Source organism: Ammodytes marinus (genome assembly GCF_949987685.1).
Source record: "Ammodytes marinus genome assembly, chromosome: 15".
Lineage (NCBI taxonomy): Eukaryota > Metazoa > Chordata > Actinopteri > Uranoscopiformes > Ammodytidae > Ammodytes > Ammodytes marinus.
This window is the reverse complement of record NC_137219.1, coordinates 8250518-8269550: the sequence shown is the minus strand read 5'-3', so window position 1 is coordinate 8269550 and position 19033 is coordinate 8250518. Positions and strand designations below refer to the sequence as shown.

At 40.0% G+C, this 19033-nt stretch overlaps 2 protein-coding genes across 3 annotated transcripts in view; both read left to right on the top strand.

Annotated features, from left to right (window-relative positions):
- The window catches only part of pld1a (phospholipase D1a), a 43823-nt gene extending 34833 nt beyond the window's left edge, over window positions 1-8990 (top strand). For both annotated transcript variants that reach the window (XM_080042582.1, XM_080042581.1), the window contains exons 17-26: window positions 216-334; window positions 870-983; window positions 2021-2131; window positions 2268-2356; window positions 2539-2652; window positions 2862-2911; window positions 3264-3398; window positions 3971-4124; window positions 4469-4586; window positions 5948-8990. In XM_080042582.1, the coding sequence (XP_079898708.1) occupies window positions 216-334; window positions 870-983; window positions 2021-2131; window positions 2268-2356; window positions 2539-2652; window positions 2862-2911; window positions 3264-3398; window positions 3971-4124; window positions 4469-4586; window positions 5948-6172 (1229 nt within the window). In that variant the 3' untranslated portion in view covers window positions 6173-8990. The remainder of the gene's footprint in view (window positions 1-215; window positions 335-869; window positions 984-2020; window positions 2132-2267; window positions 2357-2538; window positions 2653-2861; window positions 2912-3263; window positions 3399-3970; window positions 4125-4468; window positions 4587-5947) is intronic.
- Window positions 8991-16121: 7131 nt separating this feature from the next.
- The window catches only part of tnika (TRAF2 and NCK interacting kinase a), a 69912-nt gene continuing 67000 nt past the window's right edge, over window positions 16122-19033 (top strand). The window contains 1 exon segment of the mRNA XM_080042335.1: window positions 16122-16618. Within this exon segment, the coding sequence (XP_079898461.1) occupies window positions 16562-16618 (57 nt within the window). The 5' untranslated portion in view covers window positions 16122-16561.

Sequence of the window (19033 nt, the reverse complement as noted above, 5' to 3'; positions counted from 1 at the left end):
AGTCTCATGATGTTTTCCTGTTATTACCAGTATAATGGAAACAAATTCATCATCTGGAAAAATTAATATGGAGTGCAACCAAGTACCATAAAAATACTTATTTATTCCTCTCTTTTTTTCTCTCTCCAAACTCTCTGACCCCGCTCTGCTGCTCTCTCCCATCCTCTCTGCCTCTCTCTGTGCTATCTTCACTGTGTTGCTTTCATGTTGTGCAGACTTCATCGATAGGTACACAACTCCCAGAATGCCTTGGCACGACATCGCCTCAGTGGTTCACGGCAGAGGCGCCAGGGATGTGGCCAGACACTTTATTCAGCGCTGGAACTTCACTAAGGTAATGGACACACACACTCATACACTCACACACACACACACACACACACACACACACACACTGGGCATATGAACAAGACACACACGCAAAGATTTAGAGCAGGATTAAAACTAGAGGCTGAACTCGTTTCCTAGGATTTTATGAGAAGAGGTTCTAAATGGACAGAAGTTTACCACCTTTTCATACTCATAGCTCATACATTTGATTGGGTGATTTGACCATTTCTGATGCCAATTCCTAGTCGTAATCATAGTAAGTAGTACCACGTAAGTAGTAATACAGTATTCAATTTGGGTTGTTGGTATAAAAAAATTGTATAATAAACACTTAACTGGCAAGGTTTTATGTAATGTTTGGCTGGAAGAGTGGAACAAAAAACACTTAAATCCTCACACTCATGCTTTCCATGGCATCAGCTTGTTTTCCCCTCCCTGTTCTGTAGTTCTTGCTCTTTTCCATTCCTCCCTAGACTCTCTGTGTGTGTGTGTGTTTGCCTTCTCTCTGCCCAAACTCTCCCTCTGTCTCCCCTCGACAGATCATGAAGCCAAAGTATCGCTCTCTGTCCTATCCCTTCCTGCTGCCCAAGTCTCACTCCAGCGCCAACGAGCAGAGATACACCGTCCCCGACTGTCACAATGCCAGAGTGCAGGTAACTGAACTGAACACACACACAAACGGTACACCATTTTTACTTTATTGTGCTCATAGAAACGACAACGCAAACTGTTGGGAAATGTAGTCTTTTATTTCTTTGTAAGTACACAAAATGAGAAAGGAAGACGAAAACAATCTACCATTCACCCAACTTAACTGTTTGAAAAGACAAGTAGAACACACACAGTATAAATCTCCTACCCGTCCCTCCCACACAGCTTTTCACTTTGCAGTCTCTTCTAGATCTCCTGGGAAACGATAAAGGAGAATGAGTGTTTTAAAAAAAAACACCCCATAGGCCAAAATGTTATGTAACTACAAAGGTTTGCACTTGCAATGGACACTCAGGCTTTTTTTCTAGCGCTGCCTTTTAGCGCCATGCTTGAATAAAATAAGTCAGTGAAGATCCATTCACAGCTGCGCGCGTTCTTTTGTTTTTCTTTGTATGGTTAAATGAATGTTTGTGTGTCAATCAAACTGTGTGCAAATGTATCAACTGACACCTCTGTGAAAATGTCCAGCTTCTCCCTTTATATCTAATGTAACACCCACTTACATAATTCACACCAATTTGGGAAATTTGTCCAGGAAATTGTGCTGTTATTTTCGATGTGTTCATGTGTTTGCAGAAATAAATTACCAGCCATTATGTATTACTCTTATTAGAATAATTAGTCATGAATACATAACTGCAATATACACATTTTTATAAAATCCATGTTTGATTATGTCTAGTGTCATGGCGACCTAACGCATTTTTATTTTCTAATATAATTTTTTACAATATAGTTACATTTAACCAGACATTTAAGTCGCACAACAGTAATACTTCCTATAATCCAAAGGCCTCAATACTTGGCCCCAAACCGTTGTCAACTTATTTCTTACTATATCTTCACTATATTGGAGAAGACCAGCCATCCATATCCATATTGTTACAACTGTCTGAACTGAAATAGGTCCAAGAAACAGCTCTCTTTTTTTATTAATATTATTGCTACTGTCTAATAATCCTTTGTCTGGTTGTACAAGGTGCTGCGGTCGGCAGCCGATTGGTCGGCGGGCATCAAGTACCACGAGGAGTCCATCCATAATGCCTACATCCAGGTCATCGCCAAGAGCAAACACTACATCTACATAGAGGTAAAACAGGATAAGAAATCAGATAGATGCTGTGAAAATGAAATCGACAGAAATCTTTTGAATTATTGAATGCTTCCCCACTCTGTCTGCCATTCTGTTATCTCAAGTCCATTTCTCTCCTCTCCTCTCCCACCAGAACCAGTTTTTCATCAGTTGCGCTGACAACCGGACCGTCTACAACAAGATCGGAGACGCCATCATCGAAAGGATCATCAGAGCACACAAGTACTTCCCTTTTTCATTTTAAACCATCTCTGCTTCTTTTAGCAATGCTTGTGATTGAGGGAAGGACATGTTATGTACATGTTGTGGCTGTAAGATGAGCCTTTTCCCATCTAAATCTGCCTCTGACAGCGTGATCATTCTAGTTAACATCTTTATAACTGACTGATGTTTTTGTTTTGCAGGGAGGGTAAGAAGTACCGAGTGTATGTGATCACCCCTCTGCTCCCGGGCTTTGAGGGTGACATAACCACGGGCGGAGGGAACGCCCTCCAAGCTGTCATGCACTTCAACTACAGGTGAACCACACAACACTCTCAGAAGTCAGAGGAATATATGGAAAGAGGAAGAGTGAAGGGAAATGAGAAAGCACATGTGGGAAGTGCGTTAGAATTAATTTCATCGTACTGTTTGAATTTGGAGTTGATTCAAGTCTAGGGTGTACTTTGACAATATAAAATGGATATACTTTTGGATGAGTTTTAATCTCCTGCACCTCCCGCCTCAGAACCATGAACAGAGGAGAGCATTCCATCATCTCCCAGCTCAACAAAGAGAGTAAGTTCAAGAATAAACTCTGGCATTAAAGGTGGAGTCAGCAATTCAGGAAAATGTTTTTTTTTTCAAAATCGGGGAATATCTCCTCACTATCCGCCAACTGTCTGTACACAAAAAACAAATCCAGTGTTAATACCCAGCCTACATACCAGTTTACAAAGCCTATAGGCTGTGTATTACCACCACCAGATTTTTTTTCAGCCCACACACCAAACAGTATACGTACAGGTAGCCGATTGTAGACAGCAAGAGCTCTCCAGAATTGCTGTCTGCACCTTTAAATGTTTTGATGGCTAATACTAAGGTTAGAGTTGTAAAAGTGCTAATGCTTCACCCTCCCTTCCCCTGCCAGTGGAGGACCAGTGGATGAACTACATCTCATTCGCCGGCCTGCGGACTCACGCTGAGCTAGAGGGGCGCCTGGTAACGGAGCTCATCTACGTCCACAGCAAGATGCTCATCGCCGACGACAACACAGTCATCATCGGTTGGTCTCATCTCTCTCTCTCTCTCTCTCTCTCTCTCTCTCTCTCTCTCTTTTTATATATATGCTGTGGTTGTTATTTTCACCAGCCACTATTTAAAGGACTGGCCTAGACACCATTGAAATGTGATGTGTTTTCACTCCTATTCCTTTCATCATGTGTGCAGCTAGGAAATGGGCATAAAAGTACAGTTTAAATATTGTATGGGGGGGACTGCTGCAATATAGCTCTGCTGCGCCCTCTCCTGGCTCACAAGTTGCAGCACAGTGTACTTAAACAGCATTTCACAAATCAAGTGCATTTAAGGAACCTAAATGCTCCCCTCCTCCTAAAACAAAAAAAAGAAAATGTCAGACATTAATATACCTCTTCTCTATCAATTTATTTGGTGTGTATTTATTCAGACAATATTAATAAGGTTCAATAAACACACATGGTCTGCTGTCAGTCACTGTGTGTGTGTCATTTAGTCTCAAGTTGCAAAAGCATTGTTATATATCTGTTTTGAAAAGAGCTTTGAAAGCATAAAAGCAGAGATTTGGTTTCGATCCTTTGTTCTGTGTGTTTGCTTCAGGTTCTGCTAACATCAACGACAGGAGCATGCTGGGTAAACGTGACAGCGAGGTGGCTGTGATCATTGAGGACACCCAAAAGGTTGCAGCAGTGATGGATGGAGAACAGTATGAAGCCGGACCCTACGCACGTGAACTTCGCCTGGAATGCTTCAGGTGTGTGTGTGTGGGAGGGGGGAGAGGGGGGGGGGTGTACAGGTGTTTGTGTGAACGAGGAAGAAGAGAGAGTTGTGTTTAAAAGGGAAAATTAAATCTAGTAGAAACATTACTGTATTCAGCTTTTAAAGGTTGTGTCACCATTCATTTCCATCCATTCAAAAATGCCACTGCATAGTTTTAAAAAGGGCTGGCTAAATATAAATAATGTGGACATTTTGGAGAAGCAGTTTCATCTGACAGAAACATTTACTGACAAAAGAAGTAAAAAAAAGAAAAAGAAAAAAAAGCTTTATCTAAAATGTTTTAATACAGTGTATTTCTTATTGTGTCTTTCTGAACAGGACCATCCTTGGAGGCCACACTGACACCAGTATCGACCTGTCAGACCCCATCAGTGATCGCTTCTATAAGGAGGTGTGGATGACCACCGCTGGCCGCAACGCCACCATCTATGAGAAGGTATGGGTGGACAACGTGTTGGTTTAGTTGTGACATTTTTAAAACATAAAGTCATCAGGCTGAGGAATTAGCAAATAGTGGCTAGATGGTGTTAAAAATGTGTTATAAATTAGACAGCATGCACAGATGTCATCGATGAAAAAATAATAATGCAACAAGTCGTTTGGGATAGAAAATTCCAAATGTACTGTTTTTTTTTGTCATTCATTTTGGTATTTTTTTATTAAAATAAATTCCTCCTTTGCTTAAAAATTCAATAAGATTTAAAACTAAAATATGCATGCAAGCGGCTCCCTGAGGCTTCGATGCCCATACCACTGCAAAAGAAAAAGTTTGATCGATGAAAATAGAAAAGGTCAACTTTGTTTTTCCTAAATCCTAGCCACTAGTGTAGAAAAAAAACAAACGCTTAAGGGTGGAGTGAGAGGAAAGGCCATGTTTCATCCTCTGTACAGTGGCCATGTTCAAACTCATTTCGTCAAGCCTTAGCTCTCTACTGTCACACTTTGGTTGAACTTACATCAGTCAAAGCTGTACATGGTTAGTATCATCTGTGTTTTCCATAGGCCGAAGGACCACCAAAAGTCATGGGCGAACCTTGAATATTTGCGCCTAATTTCATGGCAGTCCGGCCAATAGTGGATAATGGAAGCATTTCACAAGGGTTTTACAGATAAACTGACAAACATTGCCATTCCAAGACATGTTAAAGGTGCAGTGTGTAATATCTGAATATTTTGTGGCATCTAGTGGTGAAAGATTGCCACGCTCCCTGGGTGACCCCTCCCTTTTGAATAATAAAAGAAGCTACAGTGGCCTTCAAAGACAAGAAGCTAGTAACTAAAGATGGCATTATACACCACTGCCTCAAGTCTGTCCACAATATCAAGTGATGAGATGATGATGTTTTTACTTATTTATCCTATAGCACTTCTTCTTGTTCTTCCAACAGGTGCATATCCCCAGGACACCCACTTTAATAATAATAATAATAATAATAATAATAATAATAATAATAATAATAATAATAATAATAATAATAATACATTTTATCTAAAGGCACCTTTCATGACACTCAAGGACACCGTCCTTAATATGTCCATTAAGCTTGTCCATTCTGTGCTACTGTACAGTCATGGCAGTGCAAAATGGCAGCCGCCATGGTGGCAAGCCCCGCTCTTATGTAGATATAAAAGGCTCATTCTAAGGAAATAAAAGAAAAAACTACTTTTATTTTTCAACCAATTATACGTGAATTAAAACACACTGACCAACATATCAATAGATTCTACACACTGCACCTTTAATAGCAATACGTGTGTTTGTGTGTGTGTGTTTGTGTGTGTGTGTTTGTGCTGCAGGTGTTCCGTTGCCTTCCCTCGTCACTTGTGAGGAACATGTCAGAGTTGGAAGAGTACCAGACCACAGCGGGTTTGGCCCAGACAGACCATGCCCGCGCTCAGGAGGAGCTACGCAAGATCCGGGGCTTCCTGGTCCAGTTTCCTCTGGACTTCCTATCTGAGGAAAACCTCATGCCCTCCGTCGGAACCAAGGAGTCCATGGTCCCCACTGAACTGTGGACATAAAAGACATAAAGCCAGCCATTGCCAGCCAGCCACTCACACACACACGCACGTGAAATAGAACTGTTTCTTTAGCATCTGGTGTGAGGTAATCCAGATGGTGGTTGTCGTCAAATGTGTCATAAGGATGTGCAAGGGATCGTCTCAAAATACAGCGATGAGAGGCAGGTTCCCACACTGGGCATAATTGACAAATCTCTCATATTGGTTTTTATACTGGAAAAAAAACACCACCAAACTGTAGTTACAGTTTATTGAGGTAAGCACAACGTTTTTGGATTGATTGAGAACATAAAGACATTGGCCTGGATGAAAACATGTATGACCTGCATTGTGACTGCACTGCTTGGGAGATGAAAACAGACACATGGGGAATCAAAGTCAACTCTGTGCACTTTTGGAACTGTTGGGAAAAATGCTGACGAGACAGCCAAGATCAACTACATAGGGACCAGGGAGAGGTGGTTGTAAAAATGTTGGACAATGACCCTAACAAAAACATTTCAGATTTTCGGTTTGAAATGATACACAAAATGCACAGACAGACTGTGATGCATGGCATTTACGGAGTCCTTGATGTACGCTTGTGACGTGTATCAGTGCTATGTCATTGTGTGCTGTTTGTGAGCTCACAGGAGAGTTTTCGAGCCGCTTTAGAATTGAGTTTAAAAGCTCTTTGTCTCGGATGCATTTTGAGGATTCTTTTTTTGTAAAAACAATTCCGAAACACATCAGCGGTCATCAGCGGTTCATGATTTACTAACTTTGCTCAAAATATTGTCCCCATGGTTGATATTATGCATGTACCAATCACGTTTTTGGAGTAAACTAAATATTATTATCAAATACAGAAGTGTAAAAAAGGGTGGATGAGACAATCGGCCTACAAATTCAAAAGGAGTAATTTCCTTTACGCTCAACAGATGGTGCTATTTTCCTAAAAATACCGTCAATGTGCCTGTCGTTCTGCAGTGCAAGACGGGGCCTTTTAACGTGTCCTGGCTATTTTTTTTCTTAGTCTGGGTTTATTGAAAGTGCGAGAAATATTTTTGGAACAAGGTAAACAATGGGAATGAAAGCAATATTTTCCATATACCCACGCAGAGCTTTTCATTTTGAAGAAACATTTTGAAATGGTCTTGTTATACCAGTCTCCTGGCGGTTCCGGTGATTGTATTGGTTGAGCTTTGTACAAGCTTTCTAAAAGAAGTTCCCTCTGAAAGCATTACATTGTTTTTTTTGTAAAATAATATGGCCTGTATATATGTTAAGGGAAAATTTAAATTGTATATGGATTCTTATTGTTATGTGACCTATTTGGCAATTGTTGTAATTTGTTATGTGTGTGTGAATCTATATCTGTTTTCATTTTGAATACTTGTCTCGGTATCCTTGTATCTAAATGTGAAATTAAAGCACCACTCTTGGAAGAATCCAGCTATGTATGCTCAGCTGTTGTGATAAAACACATGAAAATTGACAGCAAGTCATCGGTAAAAGGTCTTCACTGGGGTTATGAAAAACAAAAGACGAATCAAAAACCAAATAGGTTTGTGAGGCAGAGATCCTGCCATAAAACCCATTGGCTATTGGCTTTCTTGTCTCACACACCCAACATGTGAATCCGTGGCATTTTTTAAACAGAAGTGGGAAAATAATGGAATTTTGTGGGATCCAATAATGAAATCTAGATTTATTTATTTTGAATGGGACCAGGAATTTGACGAATGTTAAATTGAAGTGTTTGGAAACATTATGCTCTTGATGAAACATTCAAATGTTTTTTTTTCAAGTTTGATCTGGAGAATATTATTGTCTGTGTTGTAATGTCTGCCCTGGCTGTGTTTGTCAATGCATTATTTATGGTATATGAATCAGTTACATAATTGAAACGTGTATTTCTTAAACGTATGGCATGCTTGTATGGATGGCTGTGGACTAAACCTTGTTGTCTTTTTTCTTATTGTAGCCACCATCCAGCCGTCATACTCCTTGGCCTCAATTTAGCTGCTCTTGCTTTTAACTCTTTCTGTATTTCAATATCCTCTTGTACGCTCTCATTTCCACCTGTTTTCCAAATGTAACTCATAATTGAAATGGCTAACAAATAAATCCATATTTGTAATAAATACTGCGCTGGGATTGTTGTGCGTACGATTGGGCAAGTTCCAACAAAGTTCAACTCTTGTTTTACACAGGATTTTAAACTACAAGGCAGATTCACGTGAAACAATGAAGTTATTGTATAACCTAAGTGAGAACCAGAAAGTCAAAGGAGGATGACTCATGTTGAACGATTAATTTAATTGCCTTTTGATGACAGTATAATGAAATGGAAATACGCCAGAGTTAGCAGGAAAATAAATCTTCTAACAGCAAAGACAATAATACAATCAACGCTAACAAAGGTTCCGTTTGACTACAAAAAGACAAGAGAGGCAACTATTAAGACACATCCAATCCACAATAACATGACGACAATCAATAAGTAACACATTCAAGATATACACATTAGTCCATTAAATAATAGTGTAGGAAGGGCAGGAGCAGCTCTTACACTAACTTAAGCATTATAATAAGAAATTAAATATGTATTAAAAATATTCATATTAATATTAAAAACACCTAGTTTTGTTTTCTGATGAAGAAGGTTCTCTATGTTGTGGTAGGTGGCAAAGACCATCGACTAAAATTGAGTAATACAATCTCTTCCAGTTGTTGCTCCTGTAGCGCGGCTTGTTTTTAATGTAATGTGAGTTGGGGGTGGTGGAGGAGCCATATTGTGCTTTATCTTGAAAACGGTCCACATGTATCCATGTGTTCCCACCTTAGTAAACTTATTTTTTTTCAAAAAATATTGCAATGATGGCGTTCTTGTAGCTTCTTGTGCCGAGATTTTAAATGTTTGTTTGCAGAGGGACTCTATTGGCCTTTAGTGTGATCTTATCAATGTGTCCGCAACTTGTCAGACAGTTTTTCTTTGTACACATGAGCAAACAGATGTTACTTCCAGATGTTAAGTTGGAGAAACAGTTGTTAAATGTTAATGTGGAGTCTTTATTCATTGTTCTATTGATAAGTATTCTTTAAGTTGATTGTATAAAACCTTTGTTGTTACCAAGGTTTGTCTTATTTTTGTTTTCAGGAAAATGTGGGGAAAATGTTGAGCTGGGAATAGGATAGGGGGGTTTGTGTGTCATTTTTCTCGGCCCAGGCAGGCTGGCCTATTATGGGCAAGTCAGCCTTGATTCAGACAGCAGTGGGATTTGGGAATAGGTAGTCTAATAGACCTTCTGTTTTTTTCATACAAACATTTTAATAATAAGTACAGTAATTGAGAACAGTGATTGTATCCTGCTGCTTATAGATTGGAGTGCATGCAACATGGGTTAACCTTCAAAAACGAAACTGTTTATTCCAATGAAATCCACTGCCACGGCCAACTCAGCAATTAATCAATCAACCAGAACTGTCAAGTAAAAGTGTAATGAGTTATGTGGAAATTTGCTCACACCCAATAGCCGCCCTGGGTTAGCAATGTTCTTGTAGCTTCTTGTGCCGAGATTTTAAATGTTTGTTTGCACAGGGTCTCTATTGGCCTTTACTGTGATCTTATCAATGTGTCCGCAACTTGTCAGACAGTACCAACATGAAGATTGTATCCGCATAAATGGTGATGCGGTTTCTTGTGAATTCAAAAGTAGCCAAACAACATCACATCGAAACTTCCTTGCAACTTTTGTTTTTCTTACGTGAACGAAAAAAAATAACAATCAAACAATGTTGCCAAGGTATTCAAACCCCACGTACGGGCTGTAGGTTTTTTTTTTGGAGATGATGATGCCTCATGAGGTTGGTCCTTTTTTGGGGAACGTGCTGACTGTTTTTGAAGCATCAAGCTGAAGGTAAGATTGAACTATAGCCATAATGTGTACTAATACGGTACGGTCCACATTTGTTTTTGATGGAGATGGGATGGATTCTTATGCATGTGTCTGTCTGTGTTTTTATAGATGTGTTGGCACAGGAAACGCCACTCCACAATATCTTGTTTCACTGCATGACTTGCATTTAGGCACATTTATTGGTGGGATTATGGGTCCAGAAACCCTAAAACATGCTTCTTCTTTTTTAAAACAAGCATTTACAGCTCCGGAAAAAATTAAGAAACCAGTCTGGATTTTTCTTCAATCTACATCTCTACAAAACGTATTGAAAATGCTCTTAATGACAAAAAATTATTGGAATTTGGTAGTAATGTTGTCAGCAGTTTCTATTATAAAGCCAAAATGTTCATTCTACTCAAACATATGCCTGAACATTTGGAATGGTATCTTCATTTTTTTTAAAGAGCAGTAAGAGCAGTGGAACGCAGCAGTTGATCCAATCATGCATCAGGACTGGAAAGTCAAGGTAAGACTTCTGTGGAAAAATGGCTCACACCTGAGAAGATTATGTAAGGGTTACAGTAAAAATAGTAGTTTTTCTGTCCCTGACTTCATGTCTTTGGCATACGGTTACATGTTTGGTTGTAAATGAAGACTCGCTATCTAGATAGGGTTTCCGAAATCACAGCTCCTGTTTAGGCAGAATATGGCAGCCATACTTTTACCCGCATTCTTTTCTGACACAACAGCAAAAGCAAGAATGACATTGTTCAGTTCCATGCATCTCTATCTATCCTATTGTTTGTCATTTATATAAATAAAAGCATTCGTTACTCTGTTTTTCTTTGTACACATGAGCAAACAGATGTTACTTCCAGATGGTTGTTAAGTTGGAGAAACAGTTGTTAAATGTTAATGTGGAGTCTTTATTCATTGTTCTATTGATAAGTATTCTTTAAGTTGATTGTATAAAACCTTTGGTGTTTCCAAGGTTTGTCTTATTTTTGTTTTCAGGAAAATGTGGGGAAAATGTTGAGCATTATGGCTTGACTATGATCAAAGCAAAAGTCTCAAATACTAAAGCTATGATCCACACTGGCATAATGGGAATAGGATAGGGGGGTTTGTGTGTCATTTTTCTCGGCCCAGGCAGGCTGGCCTATTATGGGCAAGTCAGCCTTGATTCAGACAGCAGTGGGATTTGGGAATAGGTAGTCTAATAGACCTTCTGTTTTTTTTCATACAAACATTTTAATAAAAAGTACAGTAATTGAGAACAGTGATTGTATCCTGCTGCTTATAGATTGGAGTGCATGCAACATGGGTTACCCTTCAAAAACGAAACTGTTTATTCCAATGAAATCCACTGTCACGGCCTACTCTTACGTAACATAAAATGTTGCAGCAATTAATCAATCAACCAGAACTGTCAAGCTAAAGTTTAATGAGTTATGTGGAAATTTGCTCACACCTAATAGCCGCCCTGGGTTAGAGTCAACAAGTAAACTGTTCATTCTAGAGAATCCCACTGACAGTGCAAACTCCTTTTTAACATAACAGGTTCTTTGTTTTTTTTTTGGTGCCAGGGATTTATAGCCTGGTGCTACCAGACCATCGTACTTCATTTCATTTGTACAGATGACTACTGAAGGGAAAATGAAATTTGGCCGGAAGTAGGAGGGCGGGCGGAGCCAGGCTAAGGGATTTAGACCAAAGATTGACGTTTTCAAATGATGTGGAACGCAGCAGTTGATCCAATCATGCATCAGAACTGGAAAGTCATGGTAAGACTTCTTTGTAAAAATGGCTCACACCTGAGAAGATTATGTAAGGGTTACATAAAGAACCGTCAATGCTGATACTGGGAGCATAGTAGTAAACATAGTAGTTTGTCTACGGTTACATGTTTGGTTGTAACTGAAGACTCACTATCTAGATTGGGTTTCTGAAATCACAGCTCCTGTTTAGGCAGAATATGGCAGCCATACTTTTACCCGCATTCTCTTCTGACACAACAGCAAAAAGAAGAATGACATTGTTAGGTTCCATGCATCTCTATCTATCCTATTGTTTGTAATTTATATAAATAAAAGCATTCATAACTCTTTGATTTGCAAGCATGATGTTACTTCCAGCTCTTTGGTAAGTTGGAGGAACAGTTGTAAATTGAGAAACGCCACCCCACAATATCTTGTTTCACTGCATGACTTGCATTTAGGCACATTTATTGGTGGGATTATGGGTCCAGAAACCCTAAAACATGCTTCTTCTTCTTCTTCTTCTTCTTCTTCTTCTTCTTCTTCTTCTTCTTCTTCTTCTTCTTCTTCTTCTTCTTCTTCTTCTTCTTCTTCTTCTTCTTCTTCTTCTTCTTCTTCTTCTTCTTCTTCTTCTTCTTACCAGGCTGTTTCAGATTGAGGATCTTATGTGTGATAACTGATTTTATATTTGAGATTTTCTATGTGATCTATACCTTTTGTTGTTATAAATGCAAAAGTCTCAATGTCATGATGAAAGACATGGCATCAGAGGTGTCAAGCAAAGGTCGTTTTTTTAGATAGACCCTCTGTTTTTTTTTAAACAAGCATTTACAGCTCCGGAAAAAATTAAGAGACCAGTCTGGATTTTTCTTCAATCTACATCTCTACAAAACTTATTGAAAATGCTCTTAATGACAAAAAATGTATTGGAATTTGGTAGTAATGTTGTCAGCAGTTTTTATTATAAAGCCAAAATGTTCATTCTACTCAAACATATGCCTGAACATTTGGAATGGTATCTTCATTTTTTTTAAAGAGCAGTAAGAGCAGTGGAACGCAGCAGTTGATCCAATCATGCATCAGGACTGGAAAGTCAAGGTAAGACTTCTGTGGAAAAATGGCTCACACCTGAGAAGATTATGTAAGGGTTACAGTAAAAATGGGAATAGGATAGGGTGGTTTGTGTGTCATTTTTCTCGGCCCAGGCAGGCTGGTCTATTATGGGCAAGTCAGCCTTGATTCAGACAGCAGTGGGATTTGGGAATAGGTAGTCTAATAGACCTTCTGTTTTTTTCATACAAACATTTTAATAATAAGTACAGTAATTGAGAACAGTGATTGTATCCTGCTGCGTATAGATTGGAGTGCATGCAACATGGGTTAACCTTCAAAAACGAAACTGTTTATTCCAATGAAATCCACTGTCACGGCCAACTCAGCAATTAATCAATCAACCAGAACTGTCAAGTAAAAGTGTAATGGGTTATGTGGAAATTTGCTCACACCCAATAGCCGCCCATTGATTTGATTTGATTTATTAGAATCCCCATTAGCAACACACTCTGGGTTAGAGTCAACAAGTTCACTGTTCATTCTAGAGAATCGCACTGACAGTGCAAACTCCTTTTTAACATAACAGGTTCTTTGTTTTTTTTGTGCCAGGGATTTAGACCACAGATTGATGTTTTCAAATGATGTGGAACGCAGCAGTTGATCCAATCATGCATCAGAACTGGAAAGTCATGGTAAGACTTCTGTGGAAAAATGGCTCACACCTGAGAAGATTATGTAAGGGTTACATAAAGAACCGTCAATGCTGATACTGGGAGCATAGTAGTAAACATAGTAGTTTGTCTATGGTTACATGTTTGGTTGTAACTGAAGACTCACTATCTAGATTGGGTTTCCGAAATCACAGCTCCTGTTTAGGCAGAATATGGCAGCCATACTTTTACCCGCATTCTCTTCTGACACAACAGCAAAAAGAAGAATGACATTGTTAGGTTCCATGCATCTCTATCTATCCTATTGTTTGTCATTTATATAAATAAAAGCATTGATAACTTTTTGATTTGCAAGCATGATGTTACTTCCAGCTCTTTGGTAAGTTGGAGGAACAGTTGTAAATTGAGAAATGTTAATGTAGAGTCTATATTCATTGTTCTATTAGTAAGTATTCTTTAAAGACTTACTTCACCGGTTGGAATATGAAGGTGTATTGAACTCGGAGATCCTATGTAGTATAAATGTGCAAAAAAAATAAAATTCAATCGGATCATCTTTGCCTGAGAAAAGAAAGAAAGAGTGTTTTATGGTCTCACTGTCTAACCCTACAGTTTCCTTCTTGTGACATCACAGTAAGGGTTAGGATTAACAGGACAGCTGGGCCAAGGGAAGACTAAGGGAAGACTGAGGGAAGAAAAACCTCATTCATTATATTATAATAGTTATTTTATAATGATAGAACGCTGGTTCCGTATGGGTGAAGTATTCCTTTAAGTTGATTGTATAAAACCTTTGTTGTTATCAAGGTTTGGCTTATAATTGTTTTCAGGAAAATGTGGAGAAAACTTTGAGCATTATGACTTGACTATGATCAATGCAAAAGTCTCAAATACTAAAGCTATGATCCACACTGGCATAATGGGAATAGGTAGTCTAATAGACCTTCTGTTTTTTTTCATACAAACATTTTAATAAAAAGTACAGTAATTGAGAACAGTGATTGTATCCTGCTGCGTATAGATTGGAGTGCATGCAACATGGGTTACCCTTCAAAAACGAAACTGTTTATTCCAATGAAATCCACTGTCACGGCCAACTCTTACATAACATAACATGTTGCAGCAATTATTCAATCATCACCAGAACTGTCAAGATGAAGTATAATGAGCTCTCCTTCTTTGGAAATATTTATTGATAGGTATAAGGAACACCTGCCTGTCTCTGCCTGTCTCTATTTGTTTTGGCATTTTTATGCTTTATTGACAGTGTAGAGACAGAGTTGAAATGGGGCAGAAAGGGGAGTGACATGCAGAGTACGACCGCGGGCTGGAATCGAACCCGGGTCCACTGCTGGCGGAGGCCCATGGGGGGGGGGGACGCCCTACCAACTGAGCTAAGGGCGCCCCCTGCCCGTCTCTTTTTAATTGAAAAATGAAGGAAAATGAACCAAAATAAAATAAAAAAATACACTATCACACACAAATGTCCTAAAAAATAAAAAACAGATAAAATAAAAAAATACCTAATTAAAAAAACATTTGAAATCTAAAGAGCCAGAGTTTCATTACGGTCATCGTGTCTTTGAACAACATAGCATTTGGTTTAATATTATAGATCTTTAGAAAAAAAAAATTATACACAATGTGTCAAATTATAGATCAAATTATATATAGACATTAACTACCGTGACAGCTGCCGAGACTTAATCTTCATTCAAGTCGGTAACAGGAAGGGTCGATGGTGTGTGTGTGTGTGTGTGTGTGTGTGTGTGTGTGTGTGTGTGTGATGCTGTGATCTGAGGTTGTAGCTGGGATACTGCTGACCTGGATAGGGAGGTTTGTGTGTCATTTTTCTCGGCCCAGGCAGGCCAGCCTATTATGGGCAAGTCAGCCTTGATTCAGACAGCAGTGGGATTTGGGAATAGGAAGTCTAATAGACCTTCTGTTTTTTTTCATACAAACATTTTAATAAAAAAGTACAGTAATTGAGAACAGTGATTGTATCCTGCTGCGTATAGATTGGAGTGCATGCAACATGGGTTACCCTTCAAAAACAAAACTGTTTATTCCAATGAAATCCACTGTCATGGCCAACTCAGCAATTAATCAATCAACCAGAACTGTCAAGTAAAAGTGTAATGAGTTATGTGGAAATTTGCTCACACCCTCTCTCCTTCTTTGGAAATATTTAATGATGGTTACATAAAGAACACCTGCCTCTCTCTGCCTGTCTCTTTTTAATTGAAAAATTAATGAAAATTAACCAAAATAAAATAAAAAATACACTATCACAAAAAAATTCCTAAAAAATACAAATAAAAAATAGATAAAATAAAGAAATACCTAATTAAAAAACATTTGAAATCTAAATAGCCAGCGTTTCGTTGAGGTCATCGTGTCTTTGAACAACATTGCATTTGGTTTGATATTATAGATCTTTAAAAAAAACAAAAAACAAAATAAGTTTGGGAGTCCCTGCTCTTCCCTCACCAAACCCCGCCCAGTAACAGGCGTGGTTAGCCGGGGCAGGAGGCAATGCGCTGCCCCCTCCCTCCATCTCTACATTCACTGGCTGTCACTGGCGGCGGCTGCAATACGAGCACGAGCAGCAGCGGACGAATTTCTCCACGGTGGTGCTTGACTTCTCTCTCCGTGTACCGTTTATACATCATTCCCGCAGGCAGACAGACATGGACCGGGCGGTGATGACGATGCACGAGACGCCCTCATTGCTTCCAAACCACCCGACGATTGAGCTCTAGCGGCCCGAGGCACGTCCCGCTGCCGACCCGGAGGAGAGAGACTGCTGGTTGTTATTTCGTCGCTCGCTGAGACATCACTTTCTAGGAGAGAGAGACAGAGAGAGAGAGAGAGAGAGAGAGAGAGAGGAGGGGACAGTGTAGCTCCAGCTTGAGCAGTTGGCTATACAGAGGACCACACGCTCGTGACAGCAGAGGACGTTTCGGGATATCTGGCAACTAAGAAGGTTTTTTTATTTTGGTGTGTGTGTTTGTGTCCTCCATCATGGCGAGTGACTCTCCAGCTCGAAGTCTGGACGAAATTGACCTTTCTGCTTTGAGGGTAAGATGTTGTGACATTTCTATTTTTTATTTATTTTTACGTTTTTCAAATGTTGCTTAAATCTGATGGAAACGGTTTGGATGAGTGTGTGTGTGCGCGCGTGTGCGCGCGCGTGCCGTGCATGTGCGTGCATATCTCCTTCTCTTGCACCTGACAGCTTTCCCCGAATAGCTACCGGTTAGGAGAGCAGAGGACTGCGAGAGAGAGAGGCGGATGTGTGGGAGACACCGGTCGGCCCGGGTAGCAGCCAGGGCCGCCACAATGTGTCAAATTATAGATCAAATTATATATAGACATTAACTACCGTGACAGCTGCCGAGACTTTATCTTCATTCAAGTCGGTAACAGGAAGGGTCGATGGTGTGTGTGTGTTTGTGTGTGTGTGTGTGTGTGTGTGTGTGTGTGTGTGTGTGTGTGTGTGTGTGTGTGTGTGTGTGTGTGTGTGTGTGTGTGTGTGTGTGTGTGTGTGTGTGTGTGTGTGTGTGTGTGTGTGTGTGTGTGATGTTGTGAGCTGAGGTTGTAGTTGGGATTCTGCTGACCTGGATAGGGCCGTTTGTGTGTCATTTTTCTCGGCCCAGGCAGGCCAGCCTATTATGGGCAAATCAGCCTTGATTCAGACAGCAGTGGAATTTAACCTATTTCTCCCACACACACACACACACACACACACACACACACACACACACACACACACACACACACACACACACACACACACACACACACACACACACACACACCGCTGTTTCTTTTGGCTTGTGTGTTAGAGAGTGAGACGCAACTCCAGCATTCTGCCCTCTTAATGTTAAACTCTTCTTGCTGTTTTTGTAGATATTTGCTGTGTGTGTATGTGTGTTGTTAGTGTGTGTGTGTGAGAGAGAGAGAGCGAGAGCGAGAGAGTCTGCCAACCTGTAGTCAATGTACAGTAGTAGCCTACCTCTCCATAAAAGCAGAAGCTTTGCATGCTGCAATAGCCAGTTCTTTTGTTCATGCAGTTGCTGCTGCAACCATAACACACTCACAGACAGACACACAGACACACAGACAGCCTCCTGCGCTTCTCTTTATGCGTGGATACACATGTTTTCGCATCACTGGGCACGGTGTGTGTTATTCTGAGTGTGTGTGTGTGTGTGTGTTCCAGTGTTCTAATGTGTGGGTGTCTGGCTGATAGTCAGCTGCACACAAGTGAGGGATGCTGAACAACACACATGAGAAAAATAAGGGCTTTAGCTAAAGACCTGTTTGCTGTTCTAAGAAATGAAACCACATCACTCACACACACACGCATACATACACACACACACACACATGCGCGCGCACATGCACACGCACAGTGCAGTCCTTGTCTGCCTGCCTGCATTCACCTGTTTCCTCGTCTGCTTGATTGCGACCCGCATGTCGATTTTTTTATGCCCTTCATTGTGTCTCTCTCTTGCTTGTCTCTATATCTCTATATTTCTGGCTACGGCCACACAACTGCTCATCCATTTATCAGGGGAGGCTGCTCCTCCCTTTTTCTATCATTTCTATCGCCCATATTTCCCCGCATCTTGTTTTGCCTGACTGACTGAATGCACCTCCCTGTCTATCTGCCAGCCGCTCTTGTCTCTTTGCATTATCTCTCTCTCTCTCTCTCTCTCTCTCTCTCTCTCTCTCTCTCTCTCTCTGCCCACCTCCCTGGCTCAAGGGGGGAGTGAAAGAATTTGTCGACAACAAGTGCCACTTTTTTGGGGTTTTTACACCTGCAGTATGTAGCATGTTTTCAGAAGAGAAAAGGCAGACTGGAAAGTAGAACGAGAGAGAGAGAGAGAGAATGCATATCCTGTTCTGTCAAAGGCATGATGTCAAGCTCTTGTGTCTCACCGTGACTCAGGGGGCAACTCCAAGGACACACCACACATACTAATAATGCTCACATGCTTTCCCGGAGAGTGGCACTCTCCTGGATTTGACAGTGTGGATATGTATGAGTACCGTAGTCTCTTCAGTTGTTAACATTGGACAGTGAAATACAAAACTAGCGTATTAACAGAGAGAGACGGAACCTGAAAGTTTATGTGGAGATAGTTTAATAAATTTTTCTAAAACAGGACATCTTAAGAAATTGTAGAATTTGATTGGTTAGAAGAATGGGACTTTCACACTGTATGTCGCATGTGTGGCTTAAAACCCCACAGATCTGATGATGACGAAGCTTTGTGTGAACCTGAATAATGAAAAAATAAAAAGTTAAGTCTAATTATGCGCCCATAAAACAATATGTATTTTCCCTCAGTGTAAACAAACATTAGATAACAATCAATCAAGAATTGCAAAATGCCAGTAGATAGGAATAGAACAGGTGCGTCACAATCGTCTCTTGTCATTTCAAATCCTTCATTCAAAAAATTCTAGAGAAAGTTTTTATGTTAT